Source organism: Lemur catta, chromosome 1, assembly GCF_020740605.2.
Source record: "Lemur catta isolate mLemCat1 chromosome 1, mLemCat1.pri, whole genome shotgun sequence".
Taxonomy (NCBI): domain Eukaryota; kingdom Metazoa; phylum Chordata; class Mammalia; order Primates; family Lemuridae; genus Lemur; species Lemur catta.
In genome coordinates, this window is record NC_059128.1 from 86511132 (window position 1) to 86528204 (window position 17073).

General features: G+C 35.1%; 1 protein-coding gene across 2 annotated transcripts in view; it reads left to right on the forward strand.

Annotated features, from left to right (window-relative positions):
• Positions 1-15925, forward strand: part of UNC13C (unc-13 homolog C) — a 533240-nt gene extending 517315 nt beyond the window's left edge. For both annotated transcript variants that reach the window (XM_045555386.1, XM_045555388.1), the window contains 3 exons: positions 10140-10232; positions 11611-11770; positions 14134-15925. In XM_045555386.1, the coding sequence (XP_045411342.1) occupies positions 10140-10232; positions 11611-11770; positions 14134-14419 (539 nt within the window). In that variant the 3' untranslated portion in view covers positions 14420-15925. The remainder of the gene's footprint in view (positions 1-10139; positions 10233-11610; positions 11771-14133) is intronic.
• Positions 15926-17073: the final 1148 nt, after the last annotated feature.

A 17073-nucleotide genomic window follows, 5' to 3' on the forward strand; every position in this document is an offset into this window, starting at 1 on the left:
ATGGGTCAGGTAAAAAGGTAATGCCTAGAAATAGTTCTCAGGATTAGGGAAGGGTGAAAGGTTGGTTTTTCAATTTTTTTTCCCCTTTGGCAACTGCTAAGTTTCCAGGTAGGAACAAAGAGTGATTGGCCAGATCTACATGCTGTGTACTTCCGAAATTCTACTATTCTTTGGCAGTCTGTCCCGTCATTTGGATTCCAAAAGAGCTTTTAACATGCTAGTTTAAGTTTAGGATTCTTTCCACTGATAAAGTGAGACTATCATTTATTAATTTTCTTTGAGCACACATGTGCACAGAAGGAAGTAAACCTCAGTGGAAATCAACCACAGGGGAAGGGTAAAAACCTACCTAATGGGTACTATAAACACTATTTGGATGACAGGCACACCTTTAGCCAGGACTCAAGAGTTACAAAAGTGATCCATGTAATCTAAAACATTTGTACCCCCTTAATATTTTGAAATAAAAAAAAACTGAAAGAATGAAGATACCTGCCCCTGATACTGCCCCAGTGTGGTAACTCATTAAAGATACTTAACCTCAATTTCTTTATGTCTAAAACAAAGAGCTTGGACCAAATCAGTTTCAAGCTCCCTCTAGCTCTAAAATATTTCAAGTTAGGGTAAGTAAACTTCCCAAAGCAATTCTAAAAAGTCACTCAACTAGCATGTTGACTTACTTCATGGACTTGACACTTATCCCAAGTCCTATTAGTCGCTGATGGCTCACAACACACTTCAGCACACTGTAGTCAGCAAGACTTACAGTATAAAGTAGCAAATATAAGTTATTTCAATCAGTAGTAAGTTTCAGGATAAATCCCAGAGATCTAGGAAACTATAGAGTCTTGGGAGGCAAAATTAAATACATATTTGGATAATTGCTATGGAGTTTAATATAGTCAGGTGCTGCACAAAGACGTTGCAGTAATGGATCACATACACAACGGTGGTCCCAAAAGATTATAATGGAGCTGAAAAATTCCTATCACCATCATAATGTTGTAGTGTTCTTTGTAGTAAAGGTGGTATAAACAAATACACTTCCAGTATAGCACATAGAATTATGTACAGTACATAATACTCAATGATAGATGACTATGGTACTGGTTTATGTATTTACCTTTCATCATCATTTTAGAGACTTTTCTTTGTATTTATTTAAAAAATGTTAACTATTAAACATCTCAGGAAGGTCCTTCTGGAGGTGTCTCAGAAGGTGGCATTGTTGTCAGAGATGCCAGCTTCTTACATGTTATTGACTCTGAAGATCTTCCAATGGGACAAGATGTGGAGGTGGAAGACAGTGATATTGATGATCCTGACCCAGTGTAGGCCTAAGCCAATATGTGCATTTGTGTGTTTTTAGCAAGAGTTTAAAAGTAAAAAAAAAAAAAATTGAAGGAAGCTTATAGAATAAGGATATACAGAAAGAAAATTTTGTACAGCTGTAAAATGTGTTTTAAGCTAAGTGTTATTACAAAAGCCAAGAAGTTAAAGTTATAGTAATCTAACAAATTATTAAAGAAAAAACATTTTTAAATAAATTTAGTGTAGCCTAAGTGTATAGTGTTTATAAAGGCTATAGTAATATACAGCAATGACCTAGGCCTTCAAATTCACTCACCCTCAGTCACTGCCTCACTGAGAACAATTTGTAGTCCTGGAAGCTCTTGTACCCTATTCTGGTATACTACTTTTTATTTTTTATACCATATTTTTTCCGTAACTTTTCCATATTTAGATTTGTTTAGCTACTTATATAGTGACCATTGCTTACAGTATTCAGTACAGTAACATACTGTACAGGTTTGTAGCTTACCTAAGAGAAATAGACATTACCATAGAGTCTAGGTGTATAGCATAGGTGTGGTGATAGCATATGTAAGTTAGTGCAAGCACACGCTCCATGATGTTCCCATTTCCTTGTTAGGGATGCATTCTGAGAAATGCCCTGTTATTTCCTGTCGTTAAGTGACACGTGTCTATATAAAATACTGTGGAGTTTAAAAATAATAATTGGAAATTGAAGCTAAATCTTACAGCAAATAATCTTAAGCTATCTAGGTGCTGTCTAATATTAGATTCCACATCCTTTCTACCTTTTAGTTCAGCAATATTTTAAATGCCATTAAAAAAGAACAAACTTTGCTTTTTCCTCTTTGATGTATTAAAAAGTAACAGTGGGGGAAGGTATTCAATAAGCATCATAGCATAGTATATACTGTATAAGTTACAGATCCAGAGGCCTACTGTTTTGTCCTTCACTGACTTTAAAAATGACTATCTGAGCCCAAATTTTACCATCTACAAAATGTGCACAATACTTTCACCTGATAAAAAAAAAACAAAATCTTATACCTGAAGCATTTAGCACTATTTCTGGTACATGTAAGTGGTCAAAGATTGTAGCCATTAGTGTTGTCATTATGAAGAATTCCTTCAAATATATATTAAATAACATAGAGATAACGAGCAAAGAACAGGAAAGAAATAGCAGAAAAGCACAAGAAGGGATGGGGTGGCAGGAAGACCTTCAGTTCCGGTTTATTCATCCTCTGTTATCTTTGATCCCTGATGATTTAGAGAACTGGATGGAGGTAGGTCACTCTGGCCCATAGTCCTGGACCTAAAGATGGAGGGTCTATAGGGCAGAAAACCCTGACATTTCATTGTGACATTGCCAGAGGAGTTGTCCTTAACAAATTATCCATCCTCCCTCTGTAGGTTCCAGCAAAGGTCCTTGAGGACAGATTCAAACTCCTTTGTCAGGGACTTAAGCAATTCTGTTAACCTATAGAGGTCACTTGAGAAGCTGTGATGTTTTTCATCTAATGTTTTACAGGATGCTGATGGAGGACTTGGGAGTAATTATCAAATTCATAACATGAATAATAATTATTAACTGTTTTAAGACTATGCATTCCCTCATATGGTATACTAAAATTATGGCAGGTAAGAGACTTGCTCAGTTAAGGTGCTTATGTAGTGCTATATTACAATCTGAGAGTAAGCAGGCTATTTCTTCCTCAAAATCTGCTCTTCTGAAAAGAACTTCAATGTTTACTCACATGGGTACTGTACATTCCCAAAGCATTCATAATGTTGGGGACGAAGGAGATTGATGACTTGAGACACACATAATCTAATCCCTATGGATTTAGAATGGACAAGATTATGTAGCAGGCATAGCCCCTCATTAAATTCCATGCAGTGCTCATCAAAATCTGTTAAAGAGTACCATATTAGACTATTTTCCTATTCAGTTCCATAGGAAATATATGCTGCTTTTTTGCCATTTTTGGCAAATAATTACATGGTTTTTATTTCAATATTAAGGGAGTACAAATGTTTTAGGTTACATGGATGGTTTTTGTCATGCTTCAGTCCAGGGTATAGGTGTGCCCTCCACCCAAATGGTGTTCATAGCACCCATTAGATTGGTTTCTGCCCTTACCTCCCTCTGTGCACATCAGTTACTTTCAGTTTTATAAGTGAGTACATGGGGAGCTTGTTTCTTCATTCTTGCAACATGATTGATACATACTTCTTCAACTATAAAATGCTTTTGTTCAATTCCATTTTTATCCCAGGATAGAACATTGATAACTTTCACCATACACAAATGCTAGACAATCACATTTAAGGCTATAGTGAACCAAACCCTCCAGACAGGAAGTAAAGTATATTGCACAATATAGTGCACATGTAAATCACATCTGGCTGAATTAAGCAGTCTCTATAGTTTCAGCATTTACAGAAGCATTAAATGAATCAACTCAGATATATGTGCAGACAGTCTTAACTTTTCACAGTAATGCTGGACTATAAAAATAACTGCAGACCGACACTGTGCAAAGCAATCTTTATAATGAATGGAAAAAACTACAATTCTATCAGGACACTTACAAACATTTTGTATAAATGAAAAACTTTACTGTCAATTATAAATACATAGTGAGATGAAAAAGTAGTAAAACTCATTTAGTACACTGTATTCTGAAATCATTAAAAGCATTAAGAATTAAAGTGTTTTGTTTCTTTTTAAAATCTTATCAGTAGAGGTTTGAACAGTACTTGCCTTTTTCTTCCCATGGTATAATTATAAGGAGGTGAACATATTTTCTATGCCTTAGTGGATTGTCATACTGCTTCTAACTTTGAATTTGTTACCAACATTTTTATCATTTCTACTTTCCGTGCCATAACATACCTGAGAGTTGCTTTAATGTGAAGTTTTTCTCAGATCTTTCTCTTCATTTATGTCAATAAGCTCACCTTGGCTAAGATCCTTGACTGATTAATTAGATTCTCTCCAAGGGCATCAGTGTCAACATTCTCAGGGTCAGTAATTTATTTTATTAATTCATTTACATTCTATGCAAATTTCACTCCAGCATTACCACTTTTCCTTTCTTTGCTGCACTTTCATCTTTCCTGGAAAATTCCCTCTTTTGATTATGCATGTTTGTAAAATACCTTGTGAGTTTATAACTGGGACATAAGATGGCCACAAAACTACACACTTTGAGGTGTGCATGTGAACAGGTACACAGTGACCAATCACTGACAGACTTTGAAAGAAGTGATTGGCCACTGAGGATATGCAGCTGTTATTTACCTAGTGATTAGTGGACTAAAGAACTAGCATGTGAAGTTTGCACCTTATGCAATGACAAATATTTAATATATATCATGGCAACTGAAATTTAAACATGTCATTGGAATAATGTCATTTTGGAAGTGTGATCCAGGCATACAAAGCCTGTGAACAGTGAGCACTACTTACTTATGATTGAGTGATCGGAGTCTCGCTATGTTGCCCAAGCTGATATTGAACTGCTGGCCTCAAGCAATCCTCCCAAAGTGCTGGGATTATAGGGGTGAGCCACTGTGCCTGTATGCATATTCAATCAACAAATATTTAATCGGTCATTCAATGCATATAAAAGAATACAGAATTGTGAATTAAAGTATGGATTATTGATTGTTAAGCAATAACAGCAATAATGATAAACCCTTATTGACCAGTTTCTTCTCATAATTATCAGAAAAATTTTTATGTTTCCAATACTATTTTTTTTAGGGTTATATCACATATAGCTGCCATTTTTCAAGGGTATGTTTGAACTGATCAAATGGTAAATTTCACATTTTTGTGTTAGAAAACAAAATATGTATTTTGAGAGTCTAGTAAATGTTTCCACCCAGGAGGTTTCAGAAAATTGTTCAGGCACTGCTGAGTACATAAACATGATTTTTAATGTCCCCCTTCCCTGCTGCCCATGCAACCCTAATACCTCTTTAGAAAACACGCAGAAACATAATGTCCAAGTGGAAGATCACAAAAAAGCAATTTGGAAAGGGGGAAAACCTATATTCTGTACATTTAAAGAGTCCTTTTTATTAGGTTTTAGGCACATTTCTTAGCTGTTACTTGTTCTAAAATGGCCTAATATTCTTTCTCTGCAAAACAAAAGTTGTATTGTGCTAATTAGAATTTCATATTTGTTACCATTTAAATATCTCAAATTCTATAACAACCCAATGTAAAGCCTTTAAATTACCTTGGAAATTAGACACTCTAAGGAAAAATGATACCTCTGGCAAGTGCGTTGATGGAAGGCTTTTCTAATTAATTTGTAAATACGTTAAACCAGTCACTGGTCTGACCATCATTTCTTCATGTTTGCTCAGGGTACAAACCAGCCATTGGTACACTATGCCATGTACTATAATAATGCATATAAGACCCCCCACAAAAGTTTTAACCACCAACCCAGGCACTGAGCAGGCTTTGACCCTTAACAGAGAAAAATATAAAATCTGAGTACATTTTCTGTGTTGCTGAGAGAGCTTTACTTGTTTCAACAACAGCTTTTTTTTTCTAACTTTCTTAATCTAGAAAACTTATTTCTCAGGATTATTGGTGAATCAAAGTTTTTATACTAGAGAAGAGGGGTGTTTTCCTTATGGAGCCAGTTGAGAGCTCTCGACAATCTAACATCTCTATTGTCCTCAACCAAAGAAATCTTAAGTAAAAAAAAAAAGGAATTTCAAAGTTGAGGAAAACTCCAATCACTTCAGAGTTGTTTTCTTATGGTCTTTGATTTAGATAACCATAATAGCCATGGTTGTGTCTGTAATTTTTATATGTGGGTATTGAAGTAACTTTGAAACATTCTGTTAGTAAATATTGAATTATAATAATAGCAATTATGGATAGCTATTATGTGAAAGGCACATAAAGGACTTTTTTTTAAAAAAAAAAAAAGTAGAATAGTTTTAGCCTCACAACAAGGTTGCCAGGTAGAAGATTTCAACCCAATTTATAAAATTCATGGAGTTTTAATCACCTGCCTAATGAGTGTCTGAGAGCACATTCATAATCAGGGCAGTCGGACTCCATTGCCCTGAATTTTTGTACTGTTACATAGTATTTGAGCAAATCAAAAATATTCATAGAATAAAGACCATTTTATAATAAAGATATCTGGACAGGGCTTCATCAGATAATGGAGGAAGGATATTCCAAAGAGGCAGGTTGTCTTCAAAACAGGAAGAGTGTTTTAAGGAATTAGTCCAAAGATAGCAGCATGGTCCAGCACTGCAGATGAAGTAAAAGGTAATTGAAGGCATCCTAGTTAAATGTTAGGTTTTAAGACTTGATTCATGTTATAATAAGATGCAACTGTGAGGCTATCTAGAAGAGAATGGAGTGATGAGAATGATCCATTTTTTATGCAGGTGAGAGAAATTCTTTCTAAAAATATGACTATGCCTCTCATGACTAAAAACTTAGCCTTTGCAGCAGGTCTAGGATAATATCTAAAGACTTTTAAATGGCATTCTAGGTACCTATTTTCTAACATTTCTTCTTGCTACTCCGTCATCTATGTTTCATCCATACTGAACCCTTTATAATGCAAAGATTATCTCATTGATCCACAGAACCTATGAACATTGGGAAAACAGTTGACAAAGCATTTCCATTAAAGTTATCAACAAAACAATACTAACTCTACTAACCAAGTTCCCATCAAGAATCAGATGACACATCCAAATTAAGATGATTTGAGAGGATTTAATAAAGATAGTATGTGCAAAGGCAAGGGCAGGATCTAGGAAAACCAGAAGAAATAATAGAGTAATAAATAAGGGGAGGAAGAAGCTAGCAGAGTCAGAAAAGAAACTGTCATCTAGCAAGTGCTGCTGGAGAAAAGCAAAAGGTGGCTGCACAGGACAAAGACTAAAAAGATAAATACCTGACCTACCTCCCTTTTTCCACTGTCTTGCCAGGAATTGCCATTGACCAAAGCCAGCTAGACGCTGGACTATACAGGAGACCACTGATACTGTCCCCATAGATCAGCTTTTGAGGGCAGAGTGGAGAAGGGTTGTTACCGAAAGCTCAACACTTGTCCCTGAGGCCTCATCAGAAGAACAAGGACAAGTGGTGTGAGGATGAGGAAAGGGCGGTTTATTATTAATTTTCTGGCAAATGAGGAAAACGCAGACTCCCATCATAAAGTACCATTTGTCCTCTCTATAAGCAGAAATACAGAGCTTTTAAAAGGGGGGGGTTCAGCTTTAGGCAACTGCTGTTTAAATGCACTTGATGGTTCTGATCCATCCCATCTCAGGTAAAGATAATCTCCGGACCTCAACCTGGACAATTCCATTGAGCCATCTCCTATGGTACCAGAAAACAAAGAACACTCCCCTGGCCTCGGGCGGGGATGCAGGTTTCAGTTTCTAAAAAGGGTGAGGGGGGGGGGTTTAAAGAGACAGCTCATTAAAAAAAAAAAAGAAGACTATAATAATAAACTGAGTACTGGTTCTGGCTTTACAGCTAAAAAAATAAAATTGATTTTTTTTTCAGGCCATTCCCTCTGTTACACGGTGAAAATGAATTTAGAGGGCCAACTTTTTAATAGTATCACATATTACAGCTTTAGATGTACAAGCCAGGGCAAGCAATAACAGGAAAAATTAAATGTTTCAGGTATTGAGCATATGATTGCATACCTGCAAGCCTCAACAACGGGCCTAAGTGAAAATCTCTTATTCAGTTGCCTGGATAAAATAAAATATAAAAATCACTAGCCTTTCTATTACCAGATATAATGGAAGAAATAGGAGTAAACTTTTTGAAACATACAATATTTACATGAAAAATGTAACTGAAGTGCACAAAAGAGGACTTGGATAATGGGAGGCTATATTCCATTCTTGAATAGAGAGATTCCATATCATAGGAATGGTATGAAACTACTTTGCCAAAAAAAAATATTTTCAGCTCTTGTGAGTGCCACTTTCTACTGCATAGATGCCTCCCTTACTGTTATCACAGTCCAGGTTCATTCTGTACTAGAAAATTATTCATATTTTTAAGGTTTTGTCCTGCTCACATTAAAGCTTTAATCACATACTGGTTCAAAGTTCTCCTCCTCTATTCAACAAGCAGACTAAAATAGTACCTCGAGTAGTAGAAAGAATAGAATGGAGAAGGTGTGGTGGCCTTTCAAGTACTTTCCTCTTTCTCCTGGTGTAGTCTCTCTGGTGTTGAGGAGGGAGGAAATGACAGATGACTCTATTTGAATGCCGGGGGTGGTGAGGTCATTATCTATTTTGCTGCTCCCATTTATTGTCATGGGGGAAGTAGAAGCTGCATGAAGCTGGTTCGTATGAGACTCACTTCCAAATAGCTCCCCTAAGTGTTGATGGACTCTTCCAATGCTCAACACTTGACCACTCATTCCCTTGAGATGCCTACCTCTTTGCCCCAGCTTGACAATCCCTGTCAAGACCCTAACCCACAAGTACCTCTTCCAGTCCTTTTGCCATCAAATGGCGATGCAGGGGGGAGAGAGGCCCTTGTGGTGAACTTGCTCTTCTCAGCAAGTCCAACTGAAAGGTTCTGACCTGAATCCTGATGATTTTCTGAAATGATAAACTGGAAGTCCTTCAGAATATTCTGTTTTCAGCAAATAAGATTCTTATTGACCTCATATATTACAAATGAGTGTAAAGGGTTACAATCCTAAAGATCCAAGTAACTTTGACAGATATTCCACATTTAATAACTGTATTATAGATAAACTCATTGGAAAAATAACTTACTGTAGATTTTAATAGCAAGGAATTAGAAAAAATTAAAATATGTTAAATTATGATACATTCATAAGATGGACTAAAGGCCAAACCTTAATGTCTTAAATATTTGTAAACAGCTCAGTGATTTATTTTCAAAGTATTCATTGAACATTTACTAGGTACGTAGTGCTGTGACATTCCAGGCCATGTAAAAGAAAGTGGCAGCTTTATACACACTGAAATGGAATGACCTCCCTCATATCATTTGTAGGTAAAAAAATAAAGGTAAGGTAAAGAAGAGTTGTGCTTCCAGTTAAGGGAAAAAAAATATGTTCATAGATTATATGTTAAAAAATGTGCATATAGTGAGAGGTTGGTGTTATTTTCATTTTATAAATGAGAAAACTGAGGCTTCAGAATGTAATAAATTATCCAGGATCACAGAATCAATAGTAGCATAACAATGATTTGAATTCAACTTTATCTGACCCCAAGTCACTTTCCATTATAGCATGTTTAACACTTCACCAGCCTTTAATCAGGGTAGAGTTGCCTACTCCTAGTAGACCTTATAAATATATCTACTATAGACCTTATGACACTATACATTATGTTTATTTTAGTTTCTCCTGGCTTACTGTGAGCTTCATGAAGGCAGGTGCTCTATAGAGTCACCTTTGTGTCCTCAGTGCTCCTAGTGCTCATTGTAGAAAACTCCTGAAAAAAATGATAAAAAGTAATATGCATCCTTGTGCATAAAGCAAGTAAGAGAGTTCAAATTTCACAGTAAAGCAACAGCGAGTTCTTGGAACAATAGTAACAGGTTATCTTATGATATTTGTAGGCCATATGAAATTTTAGCTCAGTGGTCTAAATATGATACCCAAGCCTGTTAGAAACTATTGAGCAACACATTTAATAAGCTATTAATGGAAAGAACTGTTCATTTCCAGTAACACAGTATGTCTCCGGTGCAAGGAATGTAGATGTCCGTTATTAATTAGTGTGAAAGTTCAGGCCAGTAAACGTGTGCTTATTTGCAGGTCGCTCCTCCAAAGATGCAGTGGGCCAGATATCTGTTCATGTGGACATCACTGCCACCCCGGGAACAGGCGAGCATAAAGTCACTGTAAAAGGTATGTTTCCAGTCCAGATTTATCAAAAAGCCTACTAAACTGTAACCGCTGCAGCAATACTGACACCAAAAATTTAATTTTTCTTGGGTTTTAGGTTGAGCATGCTCAAAATTTCTTCATCAAACCAAAACTTTCTATTGAAAACTAGAAAAAAAAAATCAATGGCACAGATGTTTAGCCTATATTATTCTAAATATCTAAATGGTTTAAATACATTGGTGATTAAATTTTAAAACTTCATATATTGAAAATTCAGTGGTTGGTGCTGTGATAATCATTGAACACTAGAACTAGGGTTGTCAATCAAATTTAAATGTTAAGTCAGTATGTTCTGACTGTTTATATAATCCACCTATTTTTATATATGACTTCCAATGACTTTGAGCCACTCATTATATATAAAAAAATCAATCTATTTATTTTATATTGTAAAAACAGTCTGAATACAAGAATCATTTCAAAGGTAAAATTTAAGGGTTAACATTTTGCTCAGTATAACCCTGTTCTATATTATAGACTTAGTCACTATAAATAATATTCACTTGATCAAAACCATGGCCTCTAATGTTTTAAAATTATATTACATAATGTATTTGTGTGCTATAAAGGTAACAAATCTATAGAATAGCTTATATTCAGTATTGGTGAGGATACAGGTAAGTGGACATTCCTGTATACTTGTCAGTGTCCTTCAATATTTTTGAAAATTACAGTTAAGAGTGTATATCAAATGCCATATAGTTTAATGAATCTTTTGTGTTAGCAATTTAAATTATAAGACATGTCCCTAAGCATATCATCCTCAAAGGATGAGTAAGTGTGCACACATGAGAATGTTCATTTAACAAGTGACTGGTTAAATACAGGATGGAATATCCACACAGTGGACTATTTGCAGTTGGAAACTGTATAATGAGTTAGAACATTACTCATGATTGACTTTAAAAAATAAAGCTACTGAAAAGATTGCAACACATTATAAACTGCTTTTGTATATAAAGTAACTAAAGCATACACACCAAAATGTTTTCATTACCTCCGAGTGATAAAATTGCAGATTTTTGTTTTAATCTCATTTCTTGGACATATCTTCAAAAACACTGTTTTTACCTAAAGAAGAATGGTAACTTTTCACCATACCACTACCACACAGCGTAGAGCTGAAAGCTCCATTAAGTGAGCTTTACAGAAAGGAAATTGTTTTTTTCTTCAAGGACATTTTTCTTGCAAATGGAATTAGCATACTATCAAATGCAATCTGTGAGTTCATAAATTATTTTCGAAAATAAAAATTCATTCTAAGGAACATACAAGGAGGCTAGGTTGCCACACATTTATTTGCCAAAATTTCATATTTCCTTTCCTTTTTGATTTTTAGTGATTGCTATTAATGACTTAAACTGGCAGACCACAGCCATGTTCCGCCCCTTTGTGGAAGTTTGTATACTGGGACCCAACCTTGGAGACAAGAAGAGAAAACAAGGCACAAAAACAAAAAGCAACACGTGGTCACCAAAGTATAATGAAACATTTCAATTGTAAGTCATAAACTCAACTTACTTATTAAACTAGGCAACAGCCATTGTTCAACTGAACTTATTGAGGAATTCAGGGTGGGAAAGACTAAGGAAAGAAAACCTACAGGTTTCAGTATCCTAATTCACTACTGATCACAGGGAAATGGAAAAGACTATGTTTTAATTCAGTGTCTGTTTGGTGCCTACCATGGGTCAGGCAGTGTTATAGGTACTATGTATGTATAAAAAGAGCCCTCTGCTATCGTGTAAGTTACTTCCTAGTGATGATAAAATCATAAATAAGAATGTATCATATAGTATTAAGTATGATGCAGGGAACCATGTAGTACTACAACTACCTGCTTTGATTGGATAGTCAGGGAAGCCTCAGAGCCTCTGACTTTTAGATTGAAACCTGAAAAAATAACCAGTCCTGAAGGAAAAACAATTCACATCATTTCAAACCAAGCCACATAGTTAGTCAAGGACTCTAAGGCAGAAGCAAGTCTGCCATGTTCAACAAACAGTATATCATGGATAAAGGAGTGAAATCAAGTGAGTTTGGAAAGATGGTAAGGGTTTCACATCATACAGAGCTTGCAGTGCTAATTTCAAGGGGGAGGTCCACTGAAGGGTTTTCAGATGAGGGGTGAACAATCTGATTATTTGCTGGAAACAGAAATACTTATAGGGAAGCAAGTCCAAATTTGTAAACAGTAACTGGTGACTACCCAGATGGTGGAGTAGAAAAATGAAAAGAAGTGGAAAAATTCTAGATGTGTGTTAACAGTAGACTCTTGCTGTGAACTAAAGGTGGTACAACATGAAAGAGTATATCAATTAAATTCCCAAGAACATTCAATGTAGGATAATCCAAGAGGGGCTTATTTATAAAGATGTGAGCAATAATGATGTCACTGGTAGTACACAAGCAATTGGGGGGATAGTGATTTACTGAGATGTGAGAATAAGGAGAGGAGATCAAGGATTTTGTTTTCAATCTATTAATTTGGAGATTCTTATCAGATACCCAAGAGGATATATACAATATATAGTTGGAAATAATTTGAGAGTTTTTTTGCATATAGATATTACTTAATTCCATACATCTGAATGAGCTGGCCTCAGGATGCATAGAGAAGATGGGGTACCTAGGACAAAGCCCTACGGGTTAACATACCCATACACGCACACACACCAAAACAATCCCAGACAGGTTTGTGTTTGTTTTGCACTTTGGGTTTCCCACAGTACTTCCAGAACTCTGTTCTCTGAATACTTCACTCTCCTACCACTGGTTAAAAGTTACCTATCCTACAATATCTAACCAAAGGGTTCTACAAGATTAATCTCATTAATAACACTGCTAATAAACAAGCTTACATGATTCCACCTATCTACTCCTCCAAAACCTTCGACCCAATTAAAATCTCAGAAAGGCCCTAGGGATTACTTGAATCATGCAAACTTCAGATAAAACAGAGTGAGCTTCTGAGATGACTGTTCTTGGAGAAGGTGGCATTTCAATTCACAAGTTCTAACATACTTTGATCTTCTATTCTGACCAAATGATCTTCCATTTTCTTTCACATTATTTCATAAGAACAGTTTTGTAATCAGTGTCACCCAGAAATGAAAGTTTTATTCTATAAAGTATTTCATTAGGAAAATATCACCTGGAAAAGGATGGGATTTGGAAGCTTCTATTGCTGAGGAATAGATATGCATTCATTAGAAAGTTAAGAATAACTGAAAATGAATAAAAATAAGGAAAGGATGAAGACTATTCCCAGCATATTACCACTTAGCCTTCTTCATTATGTTCAGTTCTACACTGACAAGTTGTCTAGGGTTGCTATTAGTAGAAGCCATCCTTAGCCACACATTTTTGACAGGTCTAACTTTTTCCATATGAAAGAATAGGTATTGAAGCACGAGGCTCCACTGGAATTGATTTACTCTGGAAATTTGTATCCAATTTAACACCTTGTGAATAGTACTTGATAGTCTATGCAGTGTATTCCCCTGAGGAAAGACTCCTAGATATAATAGCTTATCCAGGAGTCTGAGGTAGACAGACTGTAATACTGATATTCAATTGAAATGGCATAGAAATTCTTCCAGGAGGTAGCCCTCACCCAGCTCCCATAACCCCTAGCACCTCATTCTGTAAAGTATATTTTTTTATTATCTAGGGAAAGAAGCCCTTTTTAAGCTAGATTTCCCAGTAATATCTCTGTAAAGACAATCTAAATAAAATTTAAAAGGTATTACATCAGGGTTAAAATATGATACTCTATTTGCCAACATAACATTATTAGAACCCTATTGATTCCTAGATGAAGTACAGTTTTTGCTTACAATGGTATCTTTAATCCACACAGCATTCTGAGTAATGAAAACCGTCCAGGAGCCTATGAAATTCATCTCTCAGTTAAGGATTACTGCTTTGCTCGAGAAGATCGAATTATCGGAATGACAGTCATTCAGCTACAGAACATAGCAGAAAAAGGAAGCTATGGGGCATGGTATCCTCTTCTGAAAAGTATCTCCATGGATGAGACTGGCTTGACTATTCTTAGAATACTGTCCCAGAGGACTGGTGATGATGTGGCTAAAGAATTTGTAAGACTTAAATCTGAAACAAGATCTATGGAAGAGAGTTCTTAAAATGAACACTGCAAGAAAAGAGCCTTCAAAATTCATAAACTCTAATTATCTGATTACTGCATGCATGTGCAAATACATGGGAATGTTTATTTGCCTACGTTTCAATGTTTCCCAGTACTCAAGTACAATGTATGCAAGGTATGTGAAAACCCTGCTGAACTTTTATACCAATTCTGGTCTTTGGGAAATAAATGTTCCATGAAGTGCCAAAATTATGACGTAAAGTGAAATATCAAGAATATCTTTTCAAATGTTCATTTCATTACCCATTTCTCATTCATTAAACATACTAAAAAACAATTAGTGTTTTGAGTTGGCCCAGCGGTTTTCCTTGTTAAAAATGAGTTTATATTGCCCATAGATCAGAAAGCATTTATTACTCAGATTCTCTTTTATTTAGACTTACATCATTGTAGCTGTCTTACAAATACCCTTTTCTAACAGAACTAGAATTGCAGTCACTTGTAGAAAGCATTTGTAATTTTATAGTTGCAGATATATTGTGATGATTTTTGCATACAAATTAAAATAGAAAAGGTGGGAAATATTTTATGCTGAGCAGTTTCCAACCTTTCCGAAATATCACTGTGAAGAAATGCTATTAAAGCAAACTTATACATAGCAATGCTAAATAGAGTTTGTTAACAATGTTTGATATATTGACAAAACTTTGTTCTTTAAAACTGCCAAGGTCACATTACGTTTGTAATAAAGGTAAGTTGATGCATTTTGTCATATAGCATTATGTCTGTTGTATCATATTTCATTCTTTAAAAAGTCATAGAATTAATGGTTTAGAAATGGGATGGAAGGTTTATTAAAATTCCTATGCTAATTAACTACACTTCTAGTATTTTCCCTCTGACAGTGATGACTATCTCCTTATTTACTGAACTCTATAATCAGTTCAATGTTTTCTTCTCAAAAATATTCAATGATTTGTACTGAATGCAGCATCACTATATATTGCATTGGAGCCAAGAGTCATGTTTTCATCTCTTTAGTGAAGATAAGTAAAAGAAATTCTAAATAAATGGCTTACAACTTTGTAATTTGTATTTATAAGCCCAAAATGCATCAGACACAATAGGAGAACAACAGCTCGGTAAGTAAAAATACAACTAAGTTGGATTTTTGAATATTTGCATTTTCTGTCTTTTTATGGTTTGACTTTTTAGAGTCTGTGCCTAAATACTTGGCTGTAGGATAGTATTAATACTTTGTAACTATAACTGCTAGCAGACTACCTGCACATGTAGAGACAAGAACCTGTTATAATGATTGTGTTTTATGAACAAGGCCGGCTAGATATGATAAGAACAGAAGTGATTAGTATCTTGACTGTCAGAACCATTCTGCTTCTGGGCGTGAAACCACAGACCTGTGAGATTGGCTATTTCATGTTAAATTGTTAGGCAATTGCTTTGTTAATGACTTCTCCAAATGCATAGTATGATGTGATCCTCTGGCATATGCATTAATAAATGGATATATATTAAGCACATGGAACACTCTATTGTATCTTCTGCCTTTTCATTCCACTTATGTAACATGATTTTATTATTTAGGAATAAAAACTACAAGCTCTTTTTACCATATATAAAAGTCTTCACAGTGTTTAGTTCTAACATCTCATTAACTGAGATGTTAACATTCATTCAACAGGTGCTATGTTCCTGGAAACAACTCTACATTACAAGATGATGTTGAAAATATGGAAAAACTAGTGTGTGTACCTCCATGTTGCTGAATACTATTTAGCCCCATAAAAATACTCAACATGCATTATAACAGGTTTCATGAATTAATTGACTCATTTTAAATCTAGTCTTATAAATATTTTACAGAACATTGACTTGAGCTTTTTAGGAGCACGTTAAAGTAATAAAGCATGATATTTTTGAATAAATGGTACTTCAGGTTTACATTGATCACTCTAAATTATGAGCTAAGTATTTTTTCCCAATATTTGCTTCATTGGATCCATTTATTCTTTTTACAAGATATACAAATATGCATCAAAGACTAATAATAGTGGCAGTTTGAATTGTCTATTACTAATTTTGAAATGGTTATACATTCTGTAGACTGTTTTTCTTCAAAGACCCAAATATTTCTGAGGTCTTTACAACAAAGCCTGTGGCATTTACTTACCCAGATTAGTAGTCACTCTGAGGTTCCCAGTGATCTGTCCCCTTGAATACTCCACTCATGTGCATGGCAATTTATCCGTGTTATTCTAGATAAAATGCACAAAGGCAAAGCTCTGGTATCTTCAGGTGAACTTCACTTTACCAGTTCTGAAAGATACATGTGTAAATCAAATATGGCCACAACAAAGTATTTAAAACCAGAGTGGTACATTTACAACTCAAAGCAATTCTGATGAGTTATTAAGATGATCAGGTGGCCTCATCACCACCTGCTCTAATTCATCTACTTCTAGGATACTTTATACATTGAATTTACCTTAAATGAAGGACATTTATAAATGAGAATTCTAGCCTAATGTCTTTGATTTAGTCTTTTTAAAAAATGTTTAAAGCCAGGTTTACTGTCTTCTTTTCTCTAAGTCACATAAATATGACTACACTAATATGGCAGCTTTAATCTTCATAGTCAAATGAAAAATAATCAAAACTGAGGGCATATGG